Below are 25,540 nucleotides of genomic sequence, written 5' to 3' on the forward strand. Positions count from 1 at the left end.
GCCGACTGACGGACGCTGAAACGGTTAAACCGAGTCCCGGAGCCGCTGCCCGCGGCCTGAGTACCGGCGCTACTCTGAGTATCAGGGCGGTACAAGTACTGACCGTCAGTCACAGCCTGCAGACAACGTTCCCGCAACATTCACTAACGTCACCGACAGGCTGTAATAATGTTCCGAAGAAAACATTTCCCTCTAACGTTCAAAGAACGTTTTAAATAATGTTCCTGTGAGGTTAAACTCCGACTAACCTTTAAACTGCAACATTGTGAGGATGTTTTGGTGATGTTGAAGGTGACGAATATTCCCACAACGTTACATAAGAACAAAGAAAGAACGTTTTCAAAACAACATTCAGAACATGTTATTGAGGACTGAGATTACGCAACATTTTTAAAAATTAAAATGAGATGTAATGTTAACAATAAAAAAAACCCAACATTTTTTATGTTTATAGAGAATGTTACCCGAACTTTATAAAGAACATTCTGGGAACTAAAAGAAAACCTGTTGCTGAAAATGTTACTAAAACATAGTTTTGGTTGCATTGTACCATTCCCAGAACGTTTTTAGAACCAAACTTTACTCTCTGGGGTCGTGAGGTATAATATGTCGTAAAAAAGTCATAGTGTGTCATAGAACATAGTAAAGTATGTCATTACAAAATCATTTAAAAGACACAGTACATCATGTTGTAAAAAAAATTCTAAAAAGTCATATTATACTATATTGTAAAAAAAAAAGGTCATTGTATAGTATGTTGTAAAAAGTAAGTAAATAATGCAAAATAATTGCTTTATATTATTAGGGTAGTATCCTCATAGAAATATAAAACAGAAAAAGATAAATAGTTTATTTTGAACAACAAATGAAACAAAAAAAAGATGAAGTAAAATCAGTAAAATTATTTATTGTATTTAATTATTCCAAATCAGAGCTTCAGACACAAAGATATTAAAAGAAAAACACAATAAAATCAAATTAAAAGCACAAGTTCACTCTAAACATAACTTAAACACATATTACAACCTCCAACAGCAACTTCATAAGAATTTCATATCTGTCGAATGTTGTAAGAATGTTGTGGGGATGTTGTGGGGATGTTGTAAGAATGTTGTGGGGATGTTGTGGGGATGTTTTGGGGATGTTGTGGGGATGTTGTGGGGATGTTTTGGGGATGTTGTGGCGTTTTCTTTGTTGTTGTGACACTTAAGCGTCCGCTGTTCTCCCAGAATCCCCAAATCCTCCATCTGCTTTCAGTCGTCATCTCTAAAAAATGGTGAAACAGGACACCGGGAGGCTCGGCCTTTAACCCCTTCACTGCCTCTCGGACAGAGCAGAATCCACAGAGCGGAGAGCAGCTAAACCACATTCACACGCAAACAAACAAACAAACAAACAAACAAACAAACACGGAGATATGAGATGTAAAAAAAGAACTGATTTTAAGATTGGCATTATGTTTTTTTTCTCTTTCCAAACTGCGAGCAGCGAGGAAGCTTTAAAGAGCCAAACTGTCTCTGTCTGCGTCTGTCTGCGTCTCTGTCTGTCTGTGTCTGTATCTCCATCTGTGTCTGTGTCTGTCTGTCTGTCTCTGTCTGTCTGTCTGTCTGTGTCTGTCTCTGTCTGTGTCTCTGTCTGTCTCTGTGTCTCCGTCTGTCTCTGTCTCTCTGTCTGTCTCTGTCTGTGTCTCCGTCTGTCTCTGTCTGTGTCTCTGTCTGTGTCTCCGTCTGTCTCTGTCTGTGTCTCTGTCTGTCTCTGTGTCTCCGTCTGTCTCTGTCTCTGTGTCTCTGTCTGTGTCTCTGTCTGTCTCTGTCTGTGTCTGTGTCTCTGTCTGTCTGTGTAATAATAATAATAACATTATATGTCATAAATAATATGATAGCTTCAAAAAGGCCGTTTCGATGCTTTGAGCACTTCTAATTTAAATATTATAGAACTTTTTTTAGTAAAGCTGACATATTAATTTCAATGCAGTACTTTTACAAGTAATGCAGTATTTCCAGTCTAAGATTGTAACAACTGTATCAATATCTAATATTGTCACGGACGTAAAATCTACATGGGTGTCGCAGAAGTCGCCAGTTCGTATGTCAGTGATGGCGCCATATTTCAGAGGCAACAGCAGCCGTAAACAACTGACAGCAAACAGATCGGCTTTGTTTTTTCTGGATAAAAAGAAAAACACTATCATTTTTATATTTCTCAAGAGATTGTACTGAGTTGTTTTTATATTCATGAATTTGATCTATGTGTAGCAGGAAAAGAAAGGTTTGTCTCCAGTTAATATAATCTGTATATTTACCGCCAAATTAATTAAACTATTTCGATTAAAATACATTAATTAAATTAATGATAGTAATAATAATAATAACATATTTGGGCACTTTTCACAATACTCAGACAGAAACAAACACAAAGTCAATTGAAGTCAGTAAAACATAAATAAAAACAAAATGATTTAACTCTGTTGGTCAAACTTTACTAATTAAACCGTGTTAATTAATGCATAGATTAAGCTGTAGAAAAGAAAATAATTCTAATTAAACCACATTAATAAAACGTTGTCCTTTAAACTCTATAAATCTACCTATATTGATTAAATTATATGAGTAAAGTAAAATCTATTAATGAGATGATGTGTGTTTCTCGCTGCTCATGTGGGTGATGTGATACTTTTTAAATCTTTTGATTGTTTTTTATTATTTATTTTTTTAATGTTGTTTTGCTGTTGTGTTGTGTGTTGTTGATTATCATGATTTATTTTTTATTGTGACGATTTGTTTTGGTTTTATCATTGTGATGTTTTGTTTTTGATAGTTGTGACGTTTTGTAGATGATTGTTGTTGTGATGTTTTGTTGTTTTGCTGTTGTGATGTTTTGTTGTTGTGATGTTTTGTTGTTTTGCTGTTTTGTTGTTTTGTTGTTGTGATGTTTTGTTGTTTTGCTGTTGTGATGTTTTGTTGTTGTGATGTTTTGTTGTTTTGCTGTTTTGTTGTTTTGTTGTTGTGATGTTTTGTTGTTTTGCTGTTGTGATGTTTTGTTGTTGTGATGTTTTGTTGTTTTGCTGTTTTGTTGTTTTGTTGTTGTGATGTTTTGTTGTTTTGCTGTTTTGTTGTTTTGTTGTTGTGATGTTTTGTTGTTTTGCTGTTGTGATGTTTTGTTGTTGTGATGTTTTGTTGTTTTGCTGTTGTGATGTTTTGTTGTTTTGCTGTTGTGATGTTTTGTTGTTTTGCTGTTGTGATGTTTTGTTGTTTGGTTGCAGCTGGTGCCGCCGTGCTGCAGTTCCCGGTGCGGCCGCTCCGTGGCGGTGTCGCTGTTTCGTCGGTCGGAGGCTCCGGGCTCTGTGTGCTGGGAGACTAATGTTGGTAAAATCTTTCAAACTGTTGGTTTTCGGTGATTCCGGGACTCTACCGGACCTCCGCTCGGTGGTTTAGGGGGACTGAGGGACCGACCGTCCCGGAGTACTGAGGGACCGGCCCGGCGCGGACCGTTTCGGGCAGCTGCTGAGCGGTTTTCTGATCTGACTGGAGGTTTTTTACAAGTTAGCTCAACAGCTAATCCTAAAAGTCACGTCACCTGCGCGGACGGGAATTAAAAGTTTCCCGGTGTTGCCGAGACCGCCGGGTCCGTTTTCACTCCGCGTCCGTGATCAACTTTGTCTTGGGTGTTTTTGCGCGGGGTTTTATCTCGCTTTTGCGCAGCCATAAATTTGGGGTTGGAGGCAGCAGCGAGTGAAGCGGAGCAGCGGCTATAGATGTCGGTGTGAGCCGCGGGGGGACTCGGACTCGGTGTTTTCCGCCGGGGAGATGCGGTAGAGAGCGGGCCGCCCCGGTGTTCAGCCCGCGGACTCGGCGGCTCTGGGTTTGCTGCTCGTGAGGCCTGCGGGTCGGGCTTCCACCGGGCTCGAGTAGAGCCCGACGCCGCCGGAGAGAGGTCGGAGGCCGGCTGCTGGCTCCGCCTCCGCCGGGCCTGCGCACCGAGCCATGGAGCGGATGGAAGTGGACCAGTGCGCAGGCGCAGCGGGCGGGGCGGGAGGCGGGGCTCTGCGCAGGTCAAACAGCGCCCCCATGATCACCAGCGTCAGGTAAGTGCAACTACAGCCGAACCCTGTCCAAAAAAACCCAAAATTCACATGTTCTGTCCTCAAAAATCCAAACATGTTCATACATTCACCAGGAAATCAGGCGCGTTTTAACCCGCACAGCTCGCTTTGATATCGATCAAAATCAAGCTTTAGAAAATATTTTACATTAAGATGATTTTCTACTTAGTTTGGGGTATTTTGTTTTTAACCAAAATCAGTCCCAATCATAAATATCGAATATTCAATAATTTTCAGAATTTTAAAATGCCAGGTTTTTATCATCATGCCACTGTGTTTTAGAGTCACACACACTTTATGTGTGTGTGACATACATACACACACACTTTATGTGTGTGGGCTTTTCAGAATCAGGCTATAATGATTATTATGTGAGTTTCTACTTTCACTTAATTTATTTTTTCAACCAACATAAGTTGTAATCATAAATATCAAATATTCTTTACTTTTAAGAATTTTTACCCTTTTTGTCATGACACCACTATGTTTTTAGATGGAAAAAAACTGAATTATTGTCAGTCTCCTCTTCAGTGTGTGAGTGTAGCTGCTGACAGTCTGGGATATGTCAGTGTGTGAGTGTAGCTGCTGACAGTCTGGGATATGTCAGTGTGTGAGTGTAGCTGCTGACAGTCTGGGATATGTCAGTGATCAGCAGCTACATTGACTGTGACAGGTCACCTGATGGAAATAGCATGTATTTCCTCCATATGCCAAATATTGTCAAAATGACCTCATCAGGTGGAAAATAGTCAAAATGACAAATTCAGAGTCAAAAGCCCAGAATGACACCCAGAAATAATACAAGTCCTGTTTTTCTGCTCTGATGGCTGTGGGATCAAAAATGTCAGTTTGAATGGGTTTCAATGGAGCATTTTTGGACCTGAACAGTCTGAATGTAACTATTTAGTTTCCACAGTGTATTTTAGACTTATTGTAGGAGCTGAGCTGCAAATTCACTGATTACACTCAAATACACAATCTGGACTACATTTAGGACACATGCATCAACACAGACAATATTATCAAAAAAATTAAGAACAACTTCAATTGTTCCCACAAAGACTGTTTGTTTCCACAAGATAACTAACTCATGTACACAATGTATTTATTCGTTCCCACGGAGAAATTGTTCCCACAAAATGATTAACTTGTGTGTGTTAGATAATATTTTTTTCCCCATAGCATTAAAAAAAAACACATTTTGGGATTTTACAGACTTCATAGTTTCCTATAAAAACTTTCATCATAAAAAATAGAAATAAAAAGATGTTGATTTGCAGGTGACGCTGTGTTTTTTTGGGTAAAAACTGTCTCTCTGTGGAGAAATTAACCTTTTGTCTCTGTATTTATTTAAGGAAGTTGTTGTTCTCGTTGTTTGTCTCAGTGACGGGATGACGGTCTTCAGTCCGGTGTCCTCGGCTCGGTACAGACGCAGCAGTGTGTCCATCAACCCCAGCTGTCCCTCACAGGTGTGTGTGTGTGTGTGTGTGTGTGTGTGTGTGTGTGTGTGTGTGTGTGTGTGTGTGTGTGTGTCTGTCTGTCTGTCTGTCTGTCTGTCTGTCTCAGTATGATGTTTTTACTGTGTGGACTCAGCGACGCCTGCTGACCTTCATCGTCTCCTCTTCTTCTTCTTCTTCTTCTTCAGCTTGTCCCTCTGTCTCCTTTCTCTCTGACCGGAGACAGACTCGACCACAAGAGGCAGGTGAGGACTCTTTCTACTCCGCCAGGCGCTCGAGTCGCACCGACACGAGATCGTCTTCTCTTCAGCGCTTTCAGAGCATCAGAATCAACCGAAAAAGAAAAAACAAAACTCTAATTCTTCAGAGGAATTTAGAATTTTACTGACTGAATTCTACTGTTGATATTTATTCTGATTTATTCATTTTTTCTCAGTTTTATTAAGTATTAATTAAGTATACATGAAGCCTTATTTTGTCTAAGATTCAGTGTCCATTTACCAAAATCTAAATATAAATGAATAAATATGTAAAAATAAATAAATAAATAAATAAAAATCCCACACATGGAGAGGTAGAGAGAAGGAGGGTTAATATAAAATTAGGTTAAAAAAAACACACATTAGTAAAAATAAATAAATTAATGATGATAATAATAATGATAATAAAGAAAAAATAAGATAAAGTGTAATCATAGCAATAAAAATTAAGTACAAAACAATTTTAAATATAGATAATAAATATAAAAAAGACATAACAGGGATATGGTAATAGTTGTAAAATAAATTAAGAAAAAAGCGTCATTAAAAAACTTGTCAAAATCTAAATAAAAATAAATAGAGATAGAAAATGAAATGAAATAGAAAGATGGTAATAATGGTAATATAAATTAAGTAAAAAATGTCATTCAAAAACAATAATGATTTTAAAAAATAGATAAAGATAAAAGTGAAATAAGAAAGAAAATGACAATGACTGTCTTGAATTCAGTGTTATAAATATTTAAAATGTCCTGGCCTCTTATTGTTTTTCTTTTGAGAAATAAAACAGACAAGTTTTAAAAAAACGGTCTGAAATTTACATTTAAAAGATTTTTCTTTACAAAAGTTGACCGTTGACAGACAGTGTGTGGGGTCAGAGGTCAAAGGTCAGGAGGTTAATAACAGTAAGAGGTGTTTGTGTTGACAGCAGGAGGAGAACATGGAGATGACGCTCAGAGGAAGTCTGCAGAGACTGAGGTACAGCGCTCACACGCTTCATTCATCCACCCTCCATTAACACACTGGGACTGACCTGTCCTCTCTCTGTCCCTCCCAGTGCTTCCAGTCTGATCCCAGTTCCTCCAGTCAGTCAGTGGCACAACCACACATCAGTGGTGAGCGACTCCACGCCAGCTTTTTATCACCACCTGGCTCTTATTTTCATAGTTTTTCATGGTGGTTCCTGTCAGTTTGGACGTTTCACTCTGATGCTGAGGCTCATGGGTAATGTAGTGTTTAGAGATGTCACATCGACCAATCAGAGGGAGAGAACTGTCACGAAAAAAAAGTGGGGAAACATTTTAAACGTCCTGGAGAGCTGAGGTAGTCTCACTGTGAGAGAAACTGATCTGTATTATGATCTGAATCCAGAACAGACCATTCACACTGAATCCAGATCAGATGGTTCTGACTGAATCCAAATTAGACGCAGTAAACTAAATCCTGATCAGAGTGTTCTAACTTAATCTAGACTAGAGGTATTAAACTGAATCCAGATCAGAAGGTTCTAATTTAATCCAGATTAAAGTTTTCTGAGTACAGATTAGAGTGTATTAAACTGAATCCAGATTTGCGAAATTTAACTAAATCCAGTTTAGAGGGTTCTAACAGAATCCAGATTAGTGTGTTTCGAATGAATCCAGAGTGCTATAACTAAATCCAGATCAAAGTGTTTAAACAGAATCCAGATTAGTGTTCTGTCTGAATCCAGATTAGAGAATTCAGACTGAATTCAGATTAGAGTGTTCTGACTGATCTAGATTAGAGGCTGATGTTTTCTTTTTCGCCCTTTCTTCTTCAGTGGTTCCAGTCCCAGGACAGCGGCGTGACGCCCAACTCGTCCCCGAGTCCCACCAGGAGGTTCAGGTATTTTGGCGCTGAACGCTGTCGGTGGTCTTACTGTGTCTTGTCGTGATCAGTCGGTCTGATCTCACACTGAATGTGTTCCTGTCCAACAGACCGGCAGTTAGCGCCACCGTACGATGGCCCGCTTTAACTCCTCTCAAGAGGAAAGGTAAATTATTCACACCTGCAATAAAACCATTAACATCCAACAAGCTGGAAACAAATCGCTGATATCAGCTTCACGTTTAGCTGTTGAGCCCGACATTTTAGATTTTTAAATTGTTGGTATTATAATGCCTCTCCACTGGTGATAGCCAAGACCGGTTACGTTTTGGGTTTTTTTGGCCAAACTTGACACAAGTGCATAATTCCTGTATTTAGAGTATTGTTGTTTTTATTTTTCAAACATGTACATTTGTAAACCTGTTTGTCTCTCAGGAGGGGTGGAGTCTGACGGACCCCCAAAGAAGCTTTTTGTTGCTGGGGTAACAGACCCCGCCCACCGCAGCAGCTACACTGTCAGGTGAGGATCACCTGGAACACACGTCCGTCACAGTAATATCAAAATGAATAATCATGAATTAACCTTCTTCTGTCTCCCTCCTCAGTGTCTCTCAGTCGGCTACAGACTCTCCTCCTGCAGGAGGCGTCAGTCCTCAGTCCAGCCCTCTGTCTCTGTCTCCTCCCCCCTCCTTCACCCCCTTTACCTCCCACCAGCACCCCGGACACTAAATCTTACTCACTCAGAGCCCTGGACCCGTCACTGTGGGTGCAGACCAACCACCAGCAACAACTCGGAGGAACATCAACCCCCATTGCACCTTATTTTGGTTCCAATCATCTGCCAGTGCCACTGTTAGCCCCGCCTCTCTAACAGACAGAAGAATTACAGGAAGTGATACAGAAAGTTCACCTTCAGTCTCTTAGTGGGATTCACACTGTGGAAAAGTTTCTGGACATTTCCTTTCAGCTGTAATTCCTCCGAATCTTTCATTTTATAAATCACAGCTGCATCACTCTTCAGTTAATCTCTGAGTCCATGTTGGACTCTGATCCAACGCTGGGCAGATGGACATATGCCGTCACATGTGGCTCCGCCCCTTCAGTGGGCAGGTGTATGAGGTTTGTCCTCAGACTGAGGGCTTGTGGGATGAACTTCCTAACCTCCAATTAAACGATGTACAAAGGATTCATCATCAGCATCATCAGAATAAAACTGTCCCAAGGACACATTGGTCGTGTCCTGGGATTGGAATTAAACGTGCAGAAGAGAGGGATGTTCTGGGAAATTTTTGGGAGCAGATTTGCAACAGACACACCTCCCAAATGTCAATGTGTCCTGTGGACCAAGTAGCTGATTCTGATTCGTTATGAAGAGGAATAAACACTAAACAAGTTGTACTGATACAAGGATGGAAGAACGAAGCACACAGACGTCTTGTTCATTTGTGAACAAGACGTCACAGACGTCTTGTTTCTGGCATAACATGTTGAATGAGTTTGTCAGATTTGTTCTGCGGACATCGAAGGAGCCAAAGATGGGATGACATCCTGTCAGAGGATGCAGCTTTGGTCTAGTCTGACCAATCGGTCGATGCTGTTCATGAATTTCCAGGTCTTCAGAAGTTCTAATGAGGTCTTGAGTTGTAATCAAGACGCAATCTCGGGTGACATGAAAGAGAATCGTTTCTCTGAAGGAATTGAGGCTCTTCTGGAACATTTGGTTCCACCTTTAGAGATCCGGTCGACGCCTACAGGAACTAAACGGAAAACCTTCAGTTTTACTGCTCGTCCTCCTGGAGTTTTACTTGTTGGAAATCAAGTAACTTATCATGACAATGTAGAAATCACCTGATGGATTCAGACATGTCTTGAAGGTGAAGTCATGAGTGTTTATGACTGTAGATCTGTGGAGTAACATCTGGAGGGGAATTTGCAAATCCAAGGATGGTGAAGGAATCTGCTTCTGAAAGACCTCTGATTGGTTTACCTTGACATTCTTACCCTAACCCAGAGATACTCAGCTTGCTTTGCATGGGGGCCACTTTTGCAAAATTACAGGAGGCCAGGGGCCAGTCGCAAATGCCCCATACATGTTTCTAGGATTTTAGGATCTTAGGGTCTTAGGAGGTTTCTAGGATTATAGAACATTTGTAGGACTTTTAGGACGTTTCTAGTATTTTAGGACATTAGGATGTTATATAGGACCTCAGTCGGGTGGTGTGGGGGATCCTCCACTGGCTTTTTTTTTTTTTTTATCAAAAAGCTCTATTTTGATGCCGTTTTATGCACTCTGGCACCTTATGGATACTAAAAGTACAAAAACATTTCCCAGTGTCAATCACTGTATTTTTATTGTGAAGAAGAAAATGGTTGGGGGGCCACCAGGGGCCTTATCAGAGGCCAGAGTTGGCCTGTGGGCTGTAAGTTGAGTATCACTGCCCTGACTGTAACCACTCCCACTCCTCTTGCCTAAACTTAACCAATCCAACCAATGAAGGCAACAAACACTAGCCAATCAGAGAGTGAGAGTGGGGCAGGTAATTCCTTTGCCATCCTAGGATTCGCAAATTTGCCACCCAGTCTCTCCCGACACTTACTCAAATCCGTGAACCAGGGTTATGTACCTATTGTGCATCACTTAATTTCTATCAAATTTCGTAGATTAAATATTCAGGTTGTCCGCTGAAGATGATTTTGAATCTTTAGTCAACAAAACAAATTCCTGAAAATCCAAAACAATCTTTCTTCCAGAAACCATATGAAGGGGCTGTAGCTTTTTGTTAGGCCAAAACTGGTAGTTGTTGAGTTTTTTGGGGTGTTTTCGAGTCCAAACTGGCTACACCTCAAGCCACTGAACAAAAGCCTAAGATTTTTGTGTTTTAAAAGAAAGGTTTTGTGTGGCGACTGAGTCACCCTGACTGAAGCTTTCTGGTTCAACCAGAAGAAAACTTGAAAGACTTCATTTGTTTGTCTCCAGTTTGTTGAATGTCGGCCGACAGTTGACGGACTGTAGAATGTTTTTCTCCCAGGACGAGAGACTGGTTTTACAAACTGGTTTCTGGTCAGTAGGAGTGTGAAGAACTTGTTTGTTAATAGTGTATCTATATGTGAATAGTGAAAGTCGGAGCAGCTAATACGTGCTCGCTTTTCTTCAGCCTGCATGGTTTGATTGTACACATTGAATCTGCAGATAGCAACCACGCTCTTCCCTCAGAGAGGTGCATTTATACTTTTTCATTTCCCAGGTAGTTTTCTCTTAGACCCACTTCTGCCACATTGTGTCCATGAAGGTTATCTGATTATTATTATGGTATGGTATGTTAGAAATCCCCACAAAATCTTTATTACTTGTCTGTCAGTTATCATTCTGACTTTCTGTTTTCTTTCTGACACATTTATTGTAATTGTTTTGAGGTTGTTTTTAATCAGAGTTGATTTTTTTGAACACCAGGACCAATCTCGGCTCTTGCGTTAACAGCTCTGGATTCTTTATGTTTTGCACTTCGAAGAAGTCCCCTTTAAGAATTCCTCCGTTTTAATCCCAGGGCGGGGCAATAATTCAGTACTATCAAATATCAGCTGAGTCATATCGTGGTGATATGACCTTTTGTTATTGTTCTACAGTTCATTGATTTTAACATCAGTTTATTTGATGTGATTTTGCACATATTTGCCTTGTTGTGTTACCGTTATCAGAAAATATCTACTAATATTGTGATGATAATGTCAACCATATCACCCGGCAGCCCTTCAATGGTTTCATTCCAAAATCTGTGGAGCCCCTAAGAGGACAACTATCCGGCACTCAGTAGAAAATATTTGGCACCCACAATCTCGCACTAATTAGAAACTATTTGGCAATTACTAGGAACTGTCTGGTGCTTGCTAGAAACTAGGGTTGGGCTGGTGTGAACATTTTCAAACCGGTTTAATAATCAGCCAAACACTGGACCGGACCAGTTTTCCAAATTAGACCCATCAGCCACTCCTCAGCTCTGTATCCACACTGAATTCCTTAAATACGCACCTCTGTAACTTCACATAAACAAACTGTAGCTATCAGACCGGAGACGCTAACATTTAAAAGATGGCTCACTTGTTATCTTTCTGCATTTGTAACGTTGCTTTTGAAATCAGAAAACACGTTATATATTACATTTACGGGAAATTACAAACAAGATAACAACAGCAAGTAACGTTAGCTTGTTATCAGCAGAAGCTTCCTGGCGATCTCCCTCCAGCCGGCTGACACTGTGATTAGGATTTTGTAGTGATATACAGAGGTTTCGTTTAACTGATTCCTCATGAGCCAGTTGGTCCTCGTCCACCGCAGCGCTTTCAAAGCGAGCGACAGGAATAAACAGAACCACAGACGGTGAAAGTTGAGCTCACCACAGCGCTGGTAAAGACAGCTTTTTTGTAGCTTCAAATCCAATATTTTTTCATTTTGGTGCAGTTTTAGTTTTTTCATAAGAGAATAACTCCATTGACGCCATGTCTCCTGTCATAAACACAAAAAGTAACTTTCTTGGCTCAGCTGTAAGTTAAAATCTGACCTGTGTGATGCTAGTTGCTCTGGTAGTAAGTTTAAAACATGATAACATAGTAATCATGCTGTCGTATTGCTGATTACTAATCCAGTTTGAGTTGGATTTAGCGCTGTGACTCAGGCTACTTTTCAAATTGCCAGAATGAGACATAAAGAGAAATGTCAGTTCAGCCAGTTTGCATAAATCAATCTGGTTTAAACTTGTACAATGGACCAGATGGACAAAACTGAAAAACTGACCCAACTCTGGTAGAAGCACTCTGGCACACTCAAGAAATAATCTAGCGCTCGTGAGAATCTGTTTGACATCCACAAGGACGTTGCCGGTATTAGAAGCTATTTAGCACTTGCTGGGAAACAACTGGCACTTTCTGTAAACTTTCTACACACAAGATATTATTTGGCACACACTAGAAACTATCTGGCACTTAGTGGAAACTGAAGAACTTTTCTACGCCCACTGAAAACCATCTGGTGAGAAATATTTCATGTCCCCTTAGAGGCTCCATAATAACAAGTCGTCCCAACAGTAGTCTCAGACGTCAGCTATCCTTTAAAAATCAGACTTTTAATTTCTTATTTTTATTTTGTCTAAAATTAGTGTACTTATTCGATATGAGTGCAAAAGAATTTGACTTAATTTAGTCACGGATGCATGTAGCCGTCTCACCGGAGGGGTCGGAGGTCTGAGGTGAGGGTTTTAGTAATCAGCTGCGGTTCTGTTTCCAGCTTTTGCACATGCACAGTATTGTACAGTTTTGTACTTTCACTCATCATTGTGCCTAAACATGTGGTCATAGTTCGGAGGAGCTTGTTTTTTTCTCATGCATGTCGATTCAAACATAAGATCTGAGAGATTTGTGAGGTATGTTTGTACATAAAGTCTATGAGCTGTTTTTATATAAGTGTCTTTCCCGTCGCTGCTCGCTCAGCTGCTCCAACAGAATTCCAAATCTTCTTTAAATGACGGATTTGACATCATATTTCCCGTCATCAGGACTTTGCACAGAGCTGGTTTGACCACCTCGATCTTTACATGACCGTTAATGTGTTGTCATATCAGAAATGCTGTTGAGTTTTGCTGCTTTTTCTGTTTTTTTCTTGCTTTATTTCTTGACTTGTTACCGTCTCTGGAAGTCTATCCTGTTTCGTAAAAATGCACTCAAAGTCAAAAATAATTCCACGAGTTTGGCTCAGTTTTAGTTTTGGACCTTCGGACCTGCTCAGTTTAGCTTTAAAACATTCACACGTGTTTCGGCATCATTTGAAATATTTTAGTCCTGGTCCCCGTACAATACCAAAATTTTTAAATGTATTACTTTAAAAAGTAAGCTTTTTCTTCCAAAAAGCTTTTTAAAAAATTAAGCAAAAGAAGCCAAAAGTTAAAACGTCTAAAGACAAGCAGACATACAATAATTTTATCTCAATAAAATAGTTAAAAACAGACAAAATGTTGAGTTAAAATCAGAAATCTGACAGAATATATTCAGTAAGATTATAAATCTGACATTTTTGTACTTGATAGTTTTGTTATGGAAACATCTTTTTTGTGCTGATGTTGAAAATAATTTGATGTTTGGCTTTTTTCTTGCAATTGTGTTCAAACCAAAGTGATTTAATTAATCACCATTAATACATTTTACCACAAGATACTTAATGATATTTACTTCAAAGGATCTTGGTCCAGTAATGCACATAAAAAATCTCAGAATAACATAAAACTTTTTGAGATAGAGAACATTGACACATGTTTTGTATCATTTGAAAATTTTGGCTCTGGAGTCAGAACGATATCAAAATATTTTGAACACTTTATTTTTAGCTTTCTTACTGTCGGCATTTGATGAATTTCAAAGAACAATTTGCAGACGAAAAAAACGTGCGATTCTAAATAATTCTTATGTGGTTTTGTATGGTAGAAAGAAACTTAAAATTTGTTTTATGAAAGCAGACATTTTATTTAAAAAACATGAAATACTTGACTTTACTTTGTAGGATTTTTGTTAAGTAAAATGTGAAAATATTGGAGTGAAAAATTTCACCTTTTCAGTATTTTTATGAAAACTAAATATCGTGAGATATCGATATCAAGGCATTGCTGTGATAGTTATTGTATATCAGCGGCATATGTCTGTTTGTATTTAGCTATTTTTCTATCAAAATTTGAGAATCTTTAATGAATAATTTGCAAGTTAATGTGCAGGTACAAAAACTTTCATTCTAAAAGCCACAAAACACGTACGGAGTGATTCAACCAAATGTTTAGGCTTTTATGAATTTTTAAAGATTTATTTATTCATTTATTTTAATCAAGAATCGTCTACAAACTGAGCGGTGGAGAAGCAGGATAGACTTTTCTCAGACGTAACAACACGCTGCCAAATTCATTTAGCTGACACAAACTGTAGCTTTAAGATAACTTGATGTTTTCTTTTATTTTTTCACTTTGCACGCTCACCATCAGCACACACTGTTGGTCAGTATGAAGAGAGAAACTGCTCATATGTAGCCGCAGCAAAATGTGACGTTGACTCTCGTACGAATTTCTGCTTCAAAGAATGTTTTTAAGCCAAAAATTCTTCAAAATGAAACAGTTTTGTCAGAAAACTCTTAAACTCGCTGTAATAAGAGAACAGTATTAATAATTATCGTGTTTTTGTCTCATCGTCCTCAGCTTGTCCTTTAAATGTTGTTAAAGCGTCCAGTCGACTCCCAGAAGTGTCTCAGGGCTGAAATCACTGTAAGTCCATAATTTTCTTTATTTTTAATGAACTGCACATTTCTAGTGTGATCGGAGGTTTGCGCTCGCATTGAAAGTATTTATATACCTACGTGTGTGTGTGTGTGTGTGTATATGTTTGTTTATTTGTTGTTATTGTTAGAATTGAATTCTAAATTTGTTAAGAAAAACGGAAAGACAGAATGAACATATAAACATACACAAACAGAAATGTCTGAAACATTTTAAATCTCATGGTTTCTCCATCAGTTATTGACAAATAATTGACCAACTTCCAATTTAACACAGATCTGATTTTCTTAAACTATACACAATAATATGAAAACATATTTAAATTGTTACCTACAAAAAAAAAGGAAGAGATAGAAAAGGTGAATAATACCATAAAAAAAGTAATTATACAATAAACCCTGTAAACTGTATTCTTTTTAAAGTGTTTCACATTTGAACTTTGCTTCAGCTCCATCTTTAATATATCCCTTAATTTGTCTCCACAGATTGAAACGCAAAAACGTTTGACAGTTTTCTGAATTTTCCCCTCAGATTATAACTTCCATCTCACTCACAGAAACCTTTATTTTAATATTATTATTTTTTCATTTAAACATTATTTATGTTGTTTGCAAATCCACAAGACTAATGAATTATTAATCATTTTGACTTTGAAAATAACGTCTTTGTGTGACCCTGTTATCAGACATCAGACATCGTGAATGACATGCTGTAATAAGTAATCACATGTTATAACATGCTGTAATATGTCATCACGTGTTATAACATGCTGTAACATGCCATCACATGTTACAGCATGCTGTAATACATCATTACGGGTTATAACAAGCTGTAATATGTCATCACGTGTTATAACATGCCGTAACACTTCATCACGTGTTAGAACGCTGTAATACGTCATCACGTCTAATGACATGCTGTAACATGTCATCACGTGTTATAACATGCTGTTATAGTTATGATATGCTGTAACATGTTATCAGGTGTTATAACATGCTGTAATATGTCATCATGTGTTATAACATGCTGTAGTATGTAATCACATGTCATAACATGCTGTTTGATTGATGACATGCTGTTACATATCAAATGTTATAACATGCTGTAAAATGTCATCACGTGTCATAACATGCTGTAATATGTCATCACGTGTTATAACATGCTGTAACATGTCATCACATGAAATAACATGCTTTAACATCATCACGTGTTATAACATGCTGTAATATGTAATCACATGTTATAATATGCTGTAACACGTCATCAGATGTTATAACATGCTGTAATATGTCATGACGTGTTATAACATGCTTTAACATGTCATCACGTGTTTTAAATAATGTACACATATACTTTATACATACATGTAAACACATGTCTACATATATCCATATAAAGCAGATACGTGTTTGCACATATCACCCCCCAACATGTAAAAAAGGCCACCAAAAGTTACATTTTTATTTGTAATATTGATAATTTTTGTGATTAAAAAAAAATCAATGCTTGACATCGACGCATTGATTGGATATGTCCACGCAGAAATATTGTGATTCTTTGCTGAATTGATCGCCAAATATCCGTATCCGTAAGATTTCTGCTTTTTTTTAAAATGGCTGTAAATCCTCCGTCTCGCTGGAACTGAAGCAGCTGATTTTTTCAGATTTTAGAGAAACTGAGCTGATTTTTGCCTCGTCGACACTTTCTGACTCTGACAGCAACGCCACCCCAAAATATCCGAAAGTCCAGGAGGCGGCTTTATTTTGAGCTTCTTGGATTTCGGGTTGTGAAAGTTAAATATTTCTGGATGTTTGTTATTTTTCTCCACATGATGTTATAATTTAATGACGGGATCGATGAAGTGTGAGAGCGCCGCTCTTCCTGTTTGTTGGTCGTCATGGAGACAGACGTTTGAGGCTGTAACGTTTTTCAGTATTAAAGTAATGTTTCACTCTGGCAAAACGCGATGATTTTCCAGCACTGAAACTGACCCTCCCTGTGACCCGTAGTTGCATCAGGTTTTTGTTTTTCGGGAGCTCAGAGTTAGTCGCCGTCTGACAGTCTTCATGAGTGACGTTTTTCTGTTAAAAGGCGGGAAAACTGGTTTGTGTGGCAATAGAGATCCCCCTCCACTCATGAAGACAGTGAGAGATGGCTGAAAGCTCTGGAAAATTCATCCAAACTTAAGAGTCAATTCTTTGCTTTTTTCTCAAAATCAAAAATAAATGCCAATTCTGACATTTTTTTTCTCAAAATGTTTGAAAAATTCTAAATATAAAACTTTTTCTTTTTTAAGCAGTCAGGATTAAAATGTCAGAAGAAATATTGACGTTAATAATTGAATTTTTCTGTTTCAATGCTGATTTTCCCAAACGTCAAACATTTTGTATTGAAGGGGTCCATTAAAGACCCGGAAAAGTGGGATTTACAGATTTCCACATCTTGTGGTATGGGAAAACTAAACGTGCCCTGAAAGTTTTGAAAAGTCATGAACTTTGTTTCACAAACCTGGAAAATAACACACGATGTGTTTAGAATTGAAAATCCATAAACATATTGTGCTGTGGACGCCATGTTTTCTCTAAAAATTGCCAAAAATTATTAAGGAAAAACAAATTGCCCCCAAATTTTAAAGACAAACGAACAACAAAAATGTCAACATACCCTCAAAACCTGCAGACCCGAAGGGTTCGAAAGGACAGTTTTCTTTAAAAATTGCCAAAAGTTTTGGGAGGAAAAAAACAGTTAAATAAACATGGAAATTCAGCGATTTAAAGTTGTGCGTCCCTCCTCTGAAGCTCCACACAGACGTCCTCTCGGCAGCTGCCAGCTGCACTTACAGTTTTTTGCCTGTGAGGGTCTTTTTTTTCCTTTGTACTCGAAAAGTGAATAAACCCAAATTTGCCGAAATGAAAATGTAAGCCCCTAAAATTCATACTTTCACACTTCACTCCTTGATGTGATATGAGTTGACTTTTCGGGTCAAAATGTGACTTTGGGTCAAACTTCCTGCTGAAAAATGACGCCAGTCCAGCAGAGTGAGATAGGACTTTTTAAAAAAAGGGCTGCTAGAGTTTGAATCGACACATTAAAGGGAACTAAAAGCACATCGATGAAAACATTCACACAAGTATTTTCAAAGTGTAAATAGTTTCTGTTCTTTTTTTCTTTTTGGACAAATTCTCTACATAAGACAAACGAGATGATGTATTTTTATGCAACTGTAAATTAAAAGTCTATATTGGAGCGTTGATTCTCTCCGGAGGATCTTGTGGCTGTAAAAATGACGCAGAATGACTTTTTAGTTTTTAGCTGAAGCAATTCATCTACACTCTATAAATATATAAATATTATATTGTATATGAAAACTCTCAATAAAAGAAACCTGTATCATATCAGACAATGCCTTTTTTTTCCTCTTCCGATCAGAGACACGTTCTTATTTAACCCTATTTTGTACCACAAGACAAGAATAATAATGATGACAATCAAGAAATTTAACACCCATTAACAACACTATGACTCACAGTCATGACATTGCATTTTCGGTCATTTTTTCCACATGTAAAATTTTGGTTTTTTTGTACTTTTCTTTGCTATTGTGTGTCTCCATGGACTATTTTGTGTGGTTTGAGGTGGTTTTCAACAGTTTTTGAGATATGTCATATTTTGACATTTTTGCCATACTATAGCCTTGCATTTCCGATCATTTTTTCCACATGTAAAATTTTACTGTTTTTGACTTTTTTTTGTAAATTTCTTTGTTATGGCGTATCTTGGAAGTCTATTTTATGTAATTTGAGATGGTTTTAGGCTAATTTTGGGACATGTCATATTTTGACATTTTTGCCTTGCATTTCCGGTCATTTTTTCTACTTTTGAAATTTTGTTGGGTTTTTTTTTTTTCTTTTTTTGTGACTTTCTTTGCTATGGCGTGTCTCGGAAGGCTATTTTATGTGGTTTCAGGCTAACTTTGGACATGTCATATTTTAGTGATTTTGAAGGTTTTAACATAAATCTCTGCCATGGCGTGTTTCGGCACACTATTTCATGCAGGTTTTAGCAGTTTTCCGCAGTTTTTGGGAAATGCCATTTTTTGCCATTTTTGCCTTACTATAGTCTTGCTTTTTTTCTTTTGGTCATTTTTTGGACATGTCATATTTTTGAGATTTTGTACGTTTAACCAAAATTCTTTGCCATGGCGTGTTTCGGCACGCTATTTTATGCAGGTTTTAGCAGTTTTCAGCAGTTTTTGGGAAATGCCATTTTTTGCCAGTTTTGCCTTACTATAGTCTTGCTTTTTTTTTTTGGTCATTTTTTGGACATGTCATATTTTTGAGATTTTGAAGGTTTTAACATAAATCTCTGCCATGGCGTGTTTCGGCACGCTATTTTATGCAGGTTTTAGCAGTTTTCAGCAGTTTTTGGGAAATGACATTTTTTGCCATTTTTGCCTTACTATAGTCTTGCTTTTTTTCTTTTTGTCATTTTTTGGACGTCATACTTTTGTGATTTTGTACGTTTAAACAAAATTCGTTGCCATGGCGTGTTTCGGCACGCTATTTTATGCAGGTTTTAGCAGTTTTCCGCAGTTTTTGGGAAATGACATTTTTTGGCATTTTTGCCTTACTATAGTCTTGCTTTTTTTCTTTTGGTCATTTTTTGGACATGTCATATTTTTGAGATTTTGTACGTTTAACCAAAATTCGTTGCCATTGCGTGTTTCGGCACACTATTTTATGCAGGTTTTAGCAGTTTTCAGCAGTTTTTGGGAAATGACATTTTTTGGCATTTTTGCCTTACTATAGTCTTGCTTTTTTTCTTTTTGTCATTTTTTGGACGTCATACTTTTGTGATTTTGTACGTTTAAACAAAATTCGTTGCCATGGCGTGTTTCGGCACGCTATTTTATGCAGGTTTTAGCAGTTTTCAGCAGTGTTTGGGAAATGACATTTTTTGCCATTTTTCCCTTACTATAGTCTTGCTTTTTTTCTTTTGGTCATTTTTTGGACATGTCATATTTTTGAGATTTTGAAGGTTTTAACATAAATCTCTGCCATGGCGTGTTTCGGCACGCTATTTTATGCAGGTTTTAGCAGTTTTCAGCAGTTTTTGGGAAATGACATTTTTTGCCATTTTTGTCTTACTATAGTCTTGCTTTTTTTCTTTTGGTCATTTTTTGGACATGTCATATTTTTGAGATTTTGTACGTTTAACCAAAATTCTTTGCCATTGCGTGTTTCGGCACGCTATTTTATGCAGGTTTTAGCAGTTTTCGGCAGTTTTTGGGAAATGACATTTTTTGCCATTTTTGCCTTACTATAGTCTTGCTTTTATTTTTTGGTCATTTTTTGGACATGTCATATTTTTGAGATTTTGTACGTTTAACCAAAATTCGTTGCCATTGCGTGTTTCGGCACACTATTTTATGCAGGTTTTAGCAGTTTTCAGCAGTTTTTGGGAAATGACATTTTTTGGCATTTTTGCCTTACTATAGTCTTGCTTTTTTTCTTTTTGTCATTTTTTGGACATGTCATACTTTTGTGATTTTGTACGTTTAAACAAAATTCGTTGCCATGGCGTGTTTCGGCACGCTATTTTATGCAGGTTTTAGCAGTTTTCAGCAGTGTTTGGGAAATGACATTTTTTGCCATTTTTCCCTTACTATAGTCTTGCTTTTTTTCTTTTGGTCATTTTTTTTGACATGTCATATTTTTGAGATTTTGAAGGTTTTAACATAAATCTCTGCCATGGCGTGTTTCGGCACGCTATTTTATGCAGGTTTTAGCAGTTTTCCGCAGTTTTTGGGAAATGCCATTTTTTGCCATTTTTGCCTTACTATAGTCTTGCTTTTTTTCTTTTGGTCATTTTTTGGACATGTCATATTTTAGTGATTTTGAACGTTTAAACAAAACTTTATGCCATGGCGTGTTTCGGCACGCTATTTTATGCAGGTTTTAGCAGTTTTTGGCAGTTTTGGGAAATGACATTTTTGCCATTTTGCCTTACTATAGTCTTGTTTTTTTTTTTGGTCATTTTTTGGACGTCATTTTTTTGAAATTTTGTACGTTTAAACAAAATTCGTTGCCATGGCGTGTTTCGGCACGCTATTTTATGCAGGTTTTAGCAGTTTTCACAGTTTTTGGGAAATGACATTTTTGCCATTTTGCCTTACTATAGTCTTGCTTTTTTTTTTGGTCATTTTTTGGACGTCATATTTTTGAAATTTTGTACGTTTAAACATAAATTCGTTGCCATGGCGTGTTTAACACTATTTTATGCAGTTTTTAGCAGTTTTTAGCAGTTTTTGGGAAATGACATTTTTGCCATTTTGCCTTACTATAGTCTTGCTTTTTTTCTTTTGGTCATTTTTTGGACATGTCATATTTTTGAGATTTTGAACGTTTAAACAAAACTTTATGCCATGGCGTGTTTCGGCACGCTATTTTATGCAGGTTTTAGCAGTTTTCGGCAGTTTTTGGGAAATGACATTTTTTGCCATTTTTGCCTTACTATAGTCTTGCTTTTTTTTTTTGGTCATTTTTGGACATGTCATATTTTTGAGATTTTGTGCGTTTAAACAAAATTCGTTGCCATGGCGTGTTTGACACGCTATTTTATGCTGAGTTTTAGCAGTTTTCAGCAGTGTTTGGGAAATGACATTTTTGCCATTTTCCCTTACTATAGTCTTGCTTTTTTTTTTTTTGGTCATTTTTGGACATGTCATATTTTTGAGATTTTGAAGGTTTTAACATAAATCTCTGCCATGGCGTGTTTTCGCACGCTATTTTATGCAGGTTTTAGCAGTTTTCCGCAGTTTTGGGAAATGACATTTTTGCCATTTTGCCTTACTATAGTCTTGCTTTTTTTTTTGGTCATTTTTTGACATGTCATATTTTTGAAATTTTGTACGTTTAAACAAAATTCGTTGCCATGGCGTGTTTCGGCACGCTATTTTATGCAGGTTTTAGCAGTTTTCGGCAGTTTTTGGGAAATGACATTTTTTGCCATTTTCGCCTTACTATAGTCTTGCTTTTATTTTTTGGTCATTTTTTGGACATGTCATATTTTTGTTATTTTGTACGTTTAAACAAAATTCGTTGCCATGGCGTGTTTCGGCACACTATTTTATGCAGGTTTTAGCAGTTTTCAGCAGTTTTTGGGAAATGACATTTTTTGCACTTTTGCCTTACTATAGTCTTGCTTTTTTTTTTGGTCATTTTTTGGACATGTCATATTTTTGAGATTTTGTGCGTTTAAACAAAATTCTTTGCCATGGCGTGTTTTTGACGCTATTTTATGCAGGTTTTAGCAGTTTTCCACAGTTTTTGGGAAATGCCATTTTTGCCATTTTGCCTTACTATAGTCTTGCTTTTTTTCTTTTGGTCATTTTTTGGACATGTCATATTTTAGTGATTTTGAACGTTTAAACAAAACTTTATGCCATGGCGTGTTTCGGCACGCTTTTTTATGCAGGTTTTAGCAGTTTTCCGCAGTTTTTGGGAAATGCCATTTTTTGCATTTTTGCCTTACTATAGTCTTGCTTTTTTCTTTTGGTCATTTTTTGGTAATGTCATATTTTTGAGATTTTGTTAGTTTAAACAAAATTCTTTTGTCATGGCGTGTTTCTGCACGCTATTTTATGCAGGTTTTAGCACTTTTCAGCAGTTTTTGGGAAATGACATTTTTTGGCATTTTTGCCTTACTATAGTCTTGCTTTTTTTTTTTGGTCATTTTTTGGACATGTCATATTTTAGTGATTTTGTACGTTTAAACAAAATTCGTTGCCATGGCGTGTTTCGGCACGCTATTTTATGCAGGTTTTAGCAGTTTTCGGCAGTTTTTGGGAAATGACATTTTTTGCCATTTTCGCCTTACTATAGTCTTGCTTTTTTTCTTTTGGTCATTTTTTGGACATGTCATATTTTTGAGATTTTGTACGTTTAAACAAAATTCTTTGCCATGGCGTGTTTCTGCACGCTATTTTATGCAGGTTTTAGCAGTTTTCAGCAGTTTTTGGGAAATGACATTTTTTGCACTTTTGCCTTACTATAGTCTTGCTTTTTTTCTTTTGGTCATTTTTTGGACATGTCATATTTTTGAGATTTTGAAGGTTTTAACATAAATCTCTGCCATGGCGTGTTTCGGCACGCTTTTTTATGCAGGTTTTAGCAGTTTTCCGCAGTTTTTGGGAAATGCCATTTTTTGCATTTTTGCCTTACTATAGTCTTGCTTTTTTCTTTTGGTCATTTTTTGGACATGTCATATTTTTGAGATTTTGTACGTTTAAACAAAATTCTTTGCCATGGCGTGTTTCGGCACGCCATTTTATGCAGGTTTTAGCACTTTTCAGCAGTTTTTGGGAAATGACATTTTTTGGCATTTTTGCCTTACTATAGTCTTGCTTTTTTTTTTTGGTCATTTTTTGGACATGTCATATTTTAGTGATTTTGTACGTTTAAACAAAATTCGTTGCCATGGCGTGTTTCGGCACGCTATTTTATGCAGGTTTTAGCAGTTTTCGGCAGTTTTTGGGAAATGACATTTTTTGCCATTTTCGCCTTACTATAGTCTTGCTTTTTTTCTTTTGGTCATTTTTTGGACGTCATATTTTTGAGATTTTGTACGTTGAAACAAAATTCTTTGCCATGGCGTGTTTCTGCACGCTATTTTATGCAGGTTTTAGCAGTTTTCAGCAGTTTTTGGGAAATGACATTTTTTGCACTTTTGCCTTACTATAGTCTTGCTTTTTTTCTTTTGGTCATTTTTTGGACATGTCATATTTTTGAGATTTTGTACGTTTAACCAAAATTCGTTGCCATGGCGTGTTTCGGCACGCTATTTTATGCAGGTTTTAGCAGTTTTCCACAGTTTTTGGGAAATGACATTTTTCGCCATTTTCGCCTTACTATAGTCTTGCTTTTTTTCTTTTGGTCATTTTTTGGACATGTCATATTTTTGAGATTTTGAAGGTTTTAACATAAATCTCTGCCATGGCGTGTTTCGGCACGCTTTTTTATGCAGGTTTTAGCAGTTTTCCGCAGTTTTGGGAAATGACATTTTGCCATTTTTGCCTTACTATAGTCTTGCTTTTTTTCTTTTGGTCATTTTTTGGACATGTCATATTTTTGAGATTTTGTACGTTTAAACAAAATTCTTTGCCATGGCGTGTTTCTGCACGCTATTTTATGCAGGTTTTAGCACTTTTCAGCAGTTTTTGGGAAATGACATTTTTTGCCATTTTTGCCTTACTATAGTCTTGCTTTTTTTTTTTGGTCATTTTTTGGACATGTCATATTTTAGTGATTTTGTACGTTTAAACAAAATTCGTTGCCATGGCGTGTTTCGGCACACTATTTTATGCAGGTTTTAGCACTTTTCAGCAGTTTTTGGGAAATGACATTTTTGCCATTTTTGCCTTACTATATTCTTGCTTTTTTTTTTTTGGTCATTTTTTGGACATGTCATATTTTTGAGATTTTGTACGTTTAAACAAAACTTTATGCCATGGCGTGTTTCGGCACGCTATTTTATGCAGGTTTTAGCAGTTTTCAGCAGTTTTTGGGAAATGACATTTTTTGCCATTTTCGCCTTACTATAGTCTTGCTTTTTTTCTTTTGGTCATTTTTTGGACATGTCATATTTTAGTGATTTTGAAGGTTTTAACATAAATCTCTGCCATGGCGTGTTTCGGCACGCTATTTTATGCAGGTTTTAGCAGTTTTCCGCAGTTTTTGGGAAATGCCATTTTTTGCCATTTTTGCCTTACTATAGTCTTGCTTTTTTGCTTTTGGTCATTTTTTGGACATGTCATATTTTTGAGATTTTGAAGGTTTTAACATAAATCTCTGCCATGGCGTGTTTCGGCACGCTTTTTTATGCAGGTTTTAGCAGTTTTCAGCAGTTTTTGGGAAATGCCATTTTTTGGCATTTTTGCCTTACTATAGTCTTGCTTTTTTTCTTTTTGTCATTTTTGGACATGTCATATTTTGAGATTTTGTCGTTTAACAAAATTCGTTGCCATGGCGTGTTTCGCACGCTATTTTATGCAGGTTTTAGCAGTTTTCCACAGTTTTTGGGAAATGACATTTTTCGCCATTTTCGCCTTACTATAGTCTTGCTTTTTTTCTTTTGGTCATTTTTTGGACATGTCATATTTTTGAGATTTTGAAGGTTTTAACATAAATCTCTGCCATGGCGTGTTTCGGCACGCTATTTTATGCAGGTTTTAGCAGTTTTCAGCAGTTTTTGGGAAATGCCATTTTTTGCCATTTTTGCCTTACTATAGTCTTGTTTTTTTTTTTTTGTTCTTTTTTTGTTCATGTCATATTTTTGAGATTTTGCACGTTTAAACAAAATTCGTTGCCATGGCGTGTTTCGGCACGCTATTTTATGCAGGTTTTAGCAGTTTTCGGCAGTTTTGGGAAATGACATTTTTGCCATTTTGCCTTACTATAGTCTTGCTTTTATTTTTTGGTCATTTTTTGGACATGTCATATTTTTGAGATTTTGTACGTTTAACCAAAATTCGTTGCCATGGCGTGTTTCGGCACGCTATTTTATGCAGGTTTT

At 37.1% G+C, this 25,540-nt stretch overlaps 1 protein-coding gene across 3 annotated transcripts; it reads left to right on the top strand.

The window, feature by feature from the left end:
• The first annotated feature begins 38 nt into the window (after positions 1–38).
• LOC121952568 (P2R1A-PPP2R2A-interacting phosphatase regulator 1) lies at positions 39–18,371 on the top strand. 3 transcript variants are annotated; one of them, XR_015778922.1, is made up of 10 exons: positions 39–4,084; positions 5,487–5,571; positions 5,748–5,804; positions 6,748–6,797; positions 6,877–6,934; positions 7,621–7,685; positions 7,778–7,833; positions 8,103–8,187; positions 8,273–14,956; positions 15,454–18,371. XR_015778922.1 is itself a non-coding variant. In XM_088088480.1 (9 exons), exons 1-9 carry the CDS (start codon positions 3,984–3,986, stop codon positions 8,394–8,396), a joined length of 681 nt encoding a protein of 226 aa, XP_087944606.1. In that variant the 5' UTR covers positions 39–3,983; the 3' UTR covers positions 8,397–18,371. The 3 variants fall into 3 exon arrangements, 2 of the variants coding, with proteins under 2 accessions (XP_087944606.1, XP_087944607.1); XM_088088480.1 differs by having other exon boundaries at positions 8,273–18,371; XM_088088481.1 differs by having other exon boundaries at positions 6,751–6,797; positions 8,273–18,371.
• The last annotated feature ends 7,169 nt before the right edge of the window (positions 18,372–25,540 follow it).

This window comes from Plectropomus leopardus, chromosome 15, assembly GCF_026936395.1.
Source record: "Plectropomus leopardus strain MGB_pleo_1.0 chromosome 15, ASM2693639v1, whole genome shotgun sequence".
Classification (NCBI taxonomy): Eukaryota; Metazoa; Chordata; class Actinopteri; order Perciformes; family Serranidae; genus Plectropomus; species Plectropomus leopardus.

What these genes read in the sequence shown, in the direction of transcription:
- LOC121952568 (XM_088088480.1), top strand. Translation starts at nt 3,984, where the DNA reads ATGGAGCGGATGGAAGTGGACCAGTGCGCAGGCGCAGCGGGCGGGGCG. An exon ending in AGTCCCACCAGGAGGTTCAG is followed by an intron (nt 7,686 to 7,777) that starts GTATTTTGGCGC and finishes CCTGTCCAACAG; the next exon opens with ACCGGCAGTTAGCGCCACCG. An exon ending in AACTCCTCTCAAGAGGAAAG is followed by an intron (nt 7,834 to 8,102) that starts GTAAATTATTCA and finishes TTTGTCTCTCAG; the next exon opens with GAGGGGTGGAGTCTGACGGA.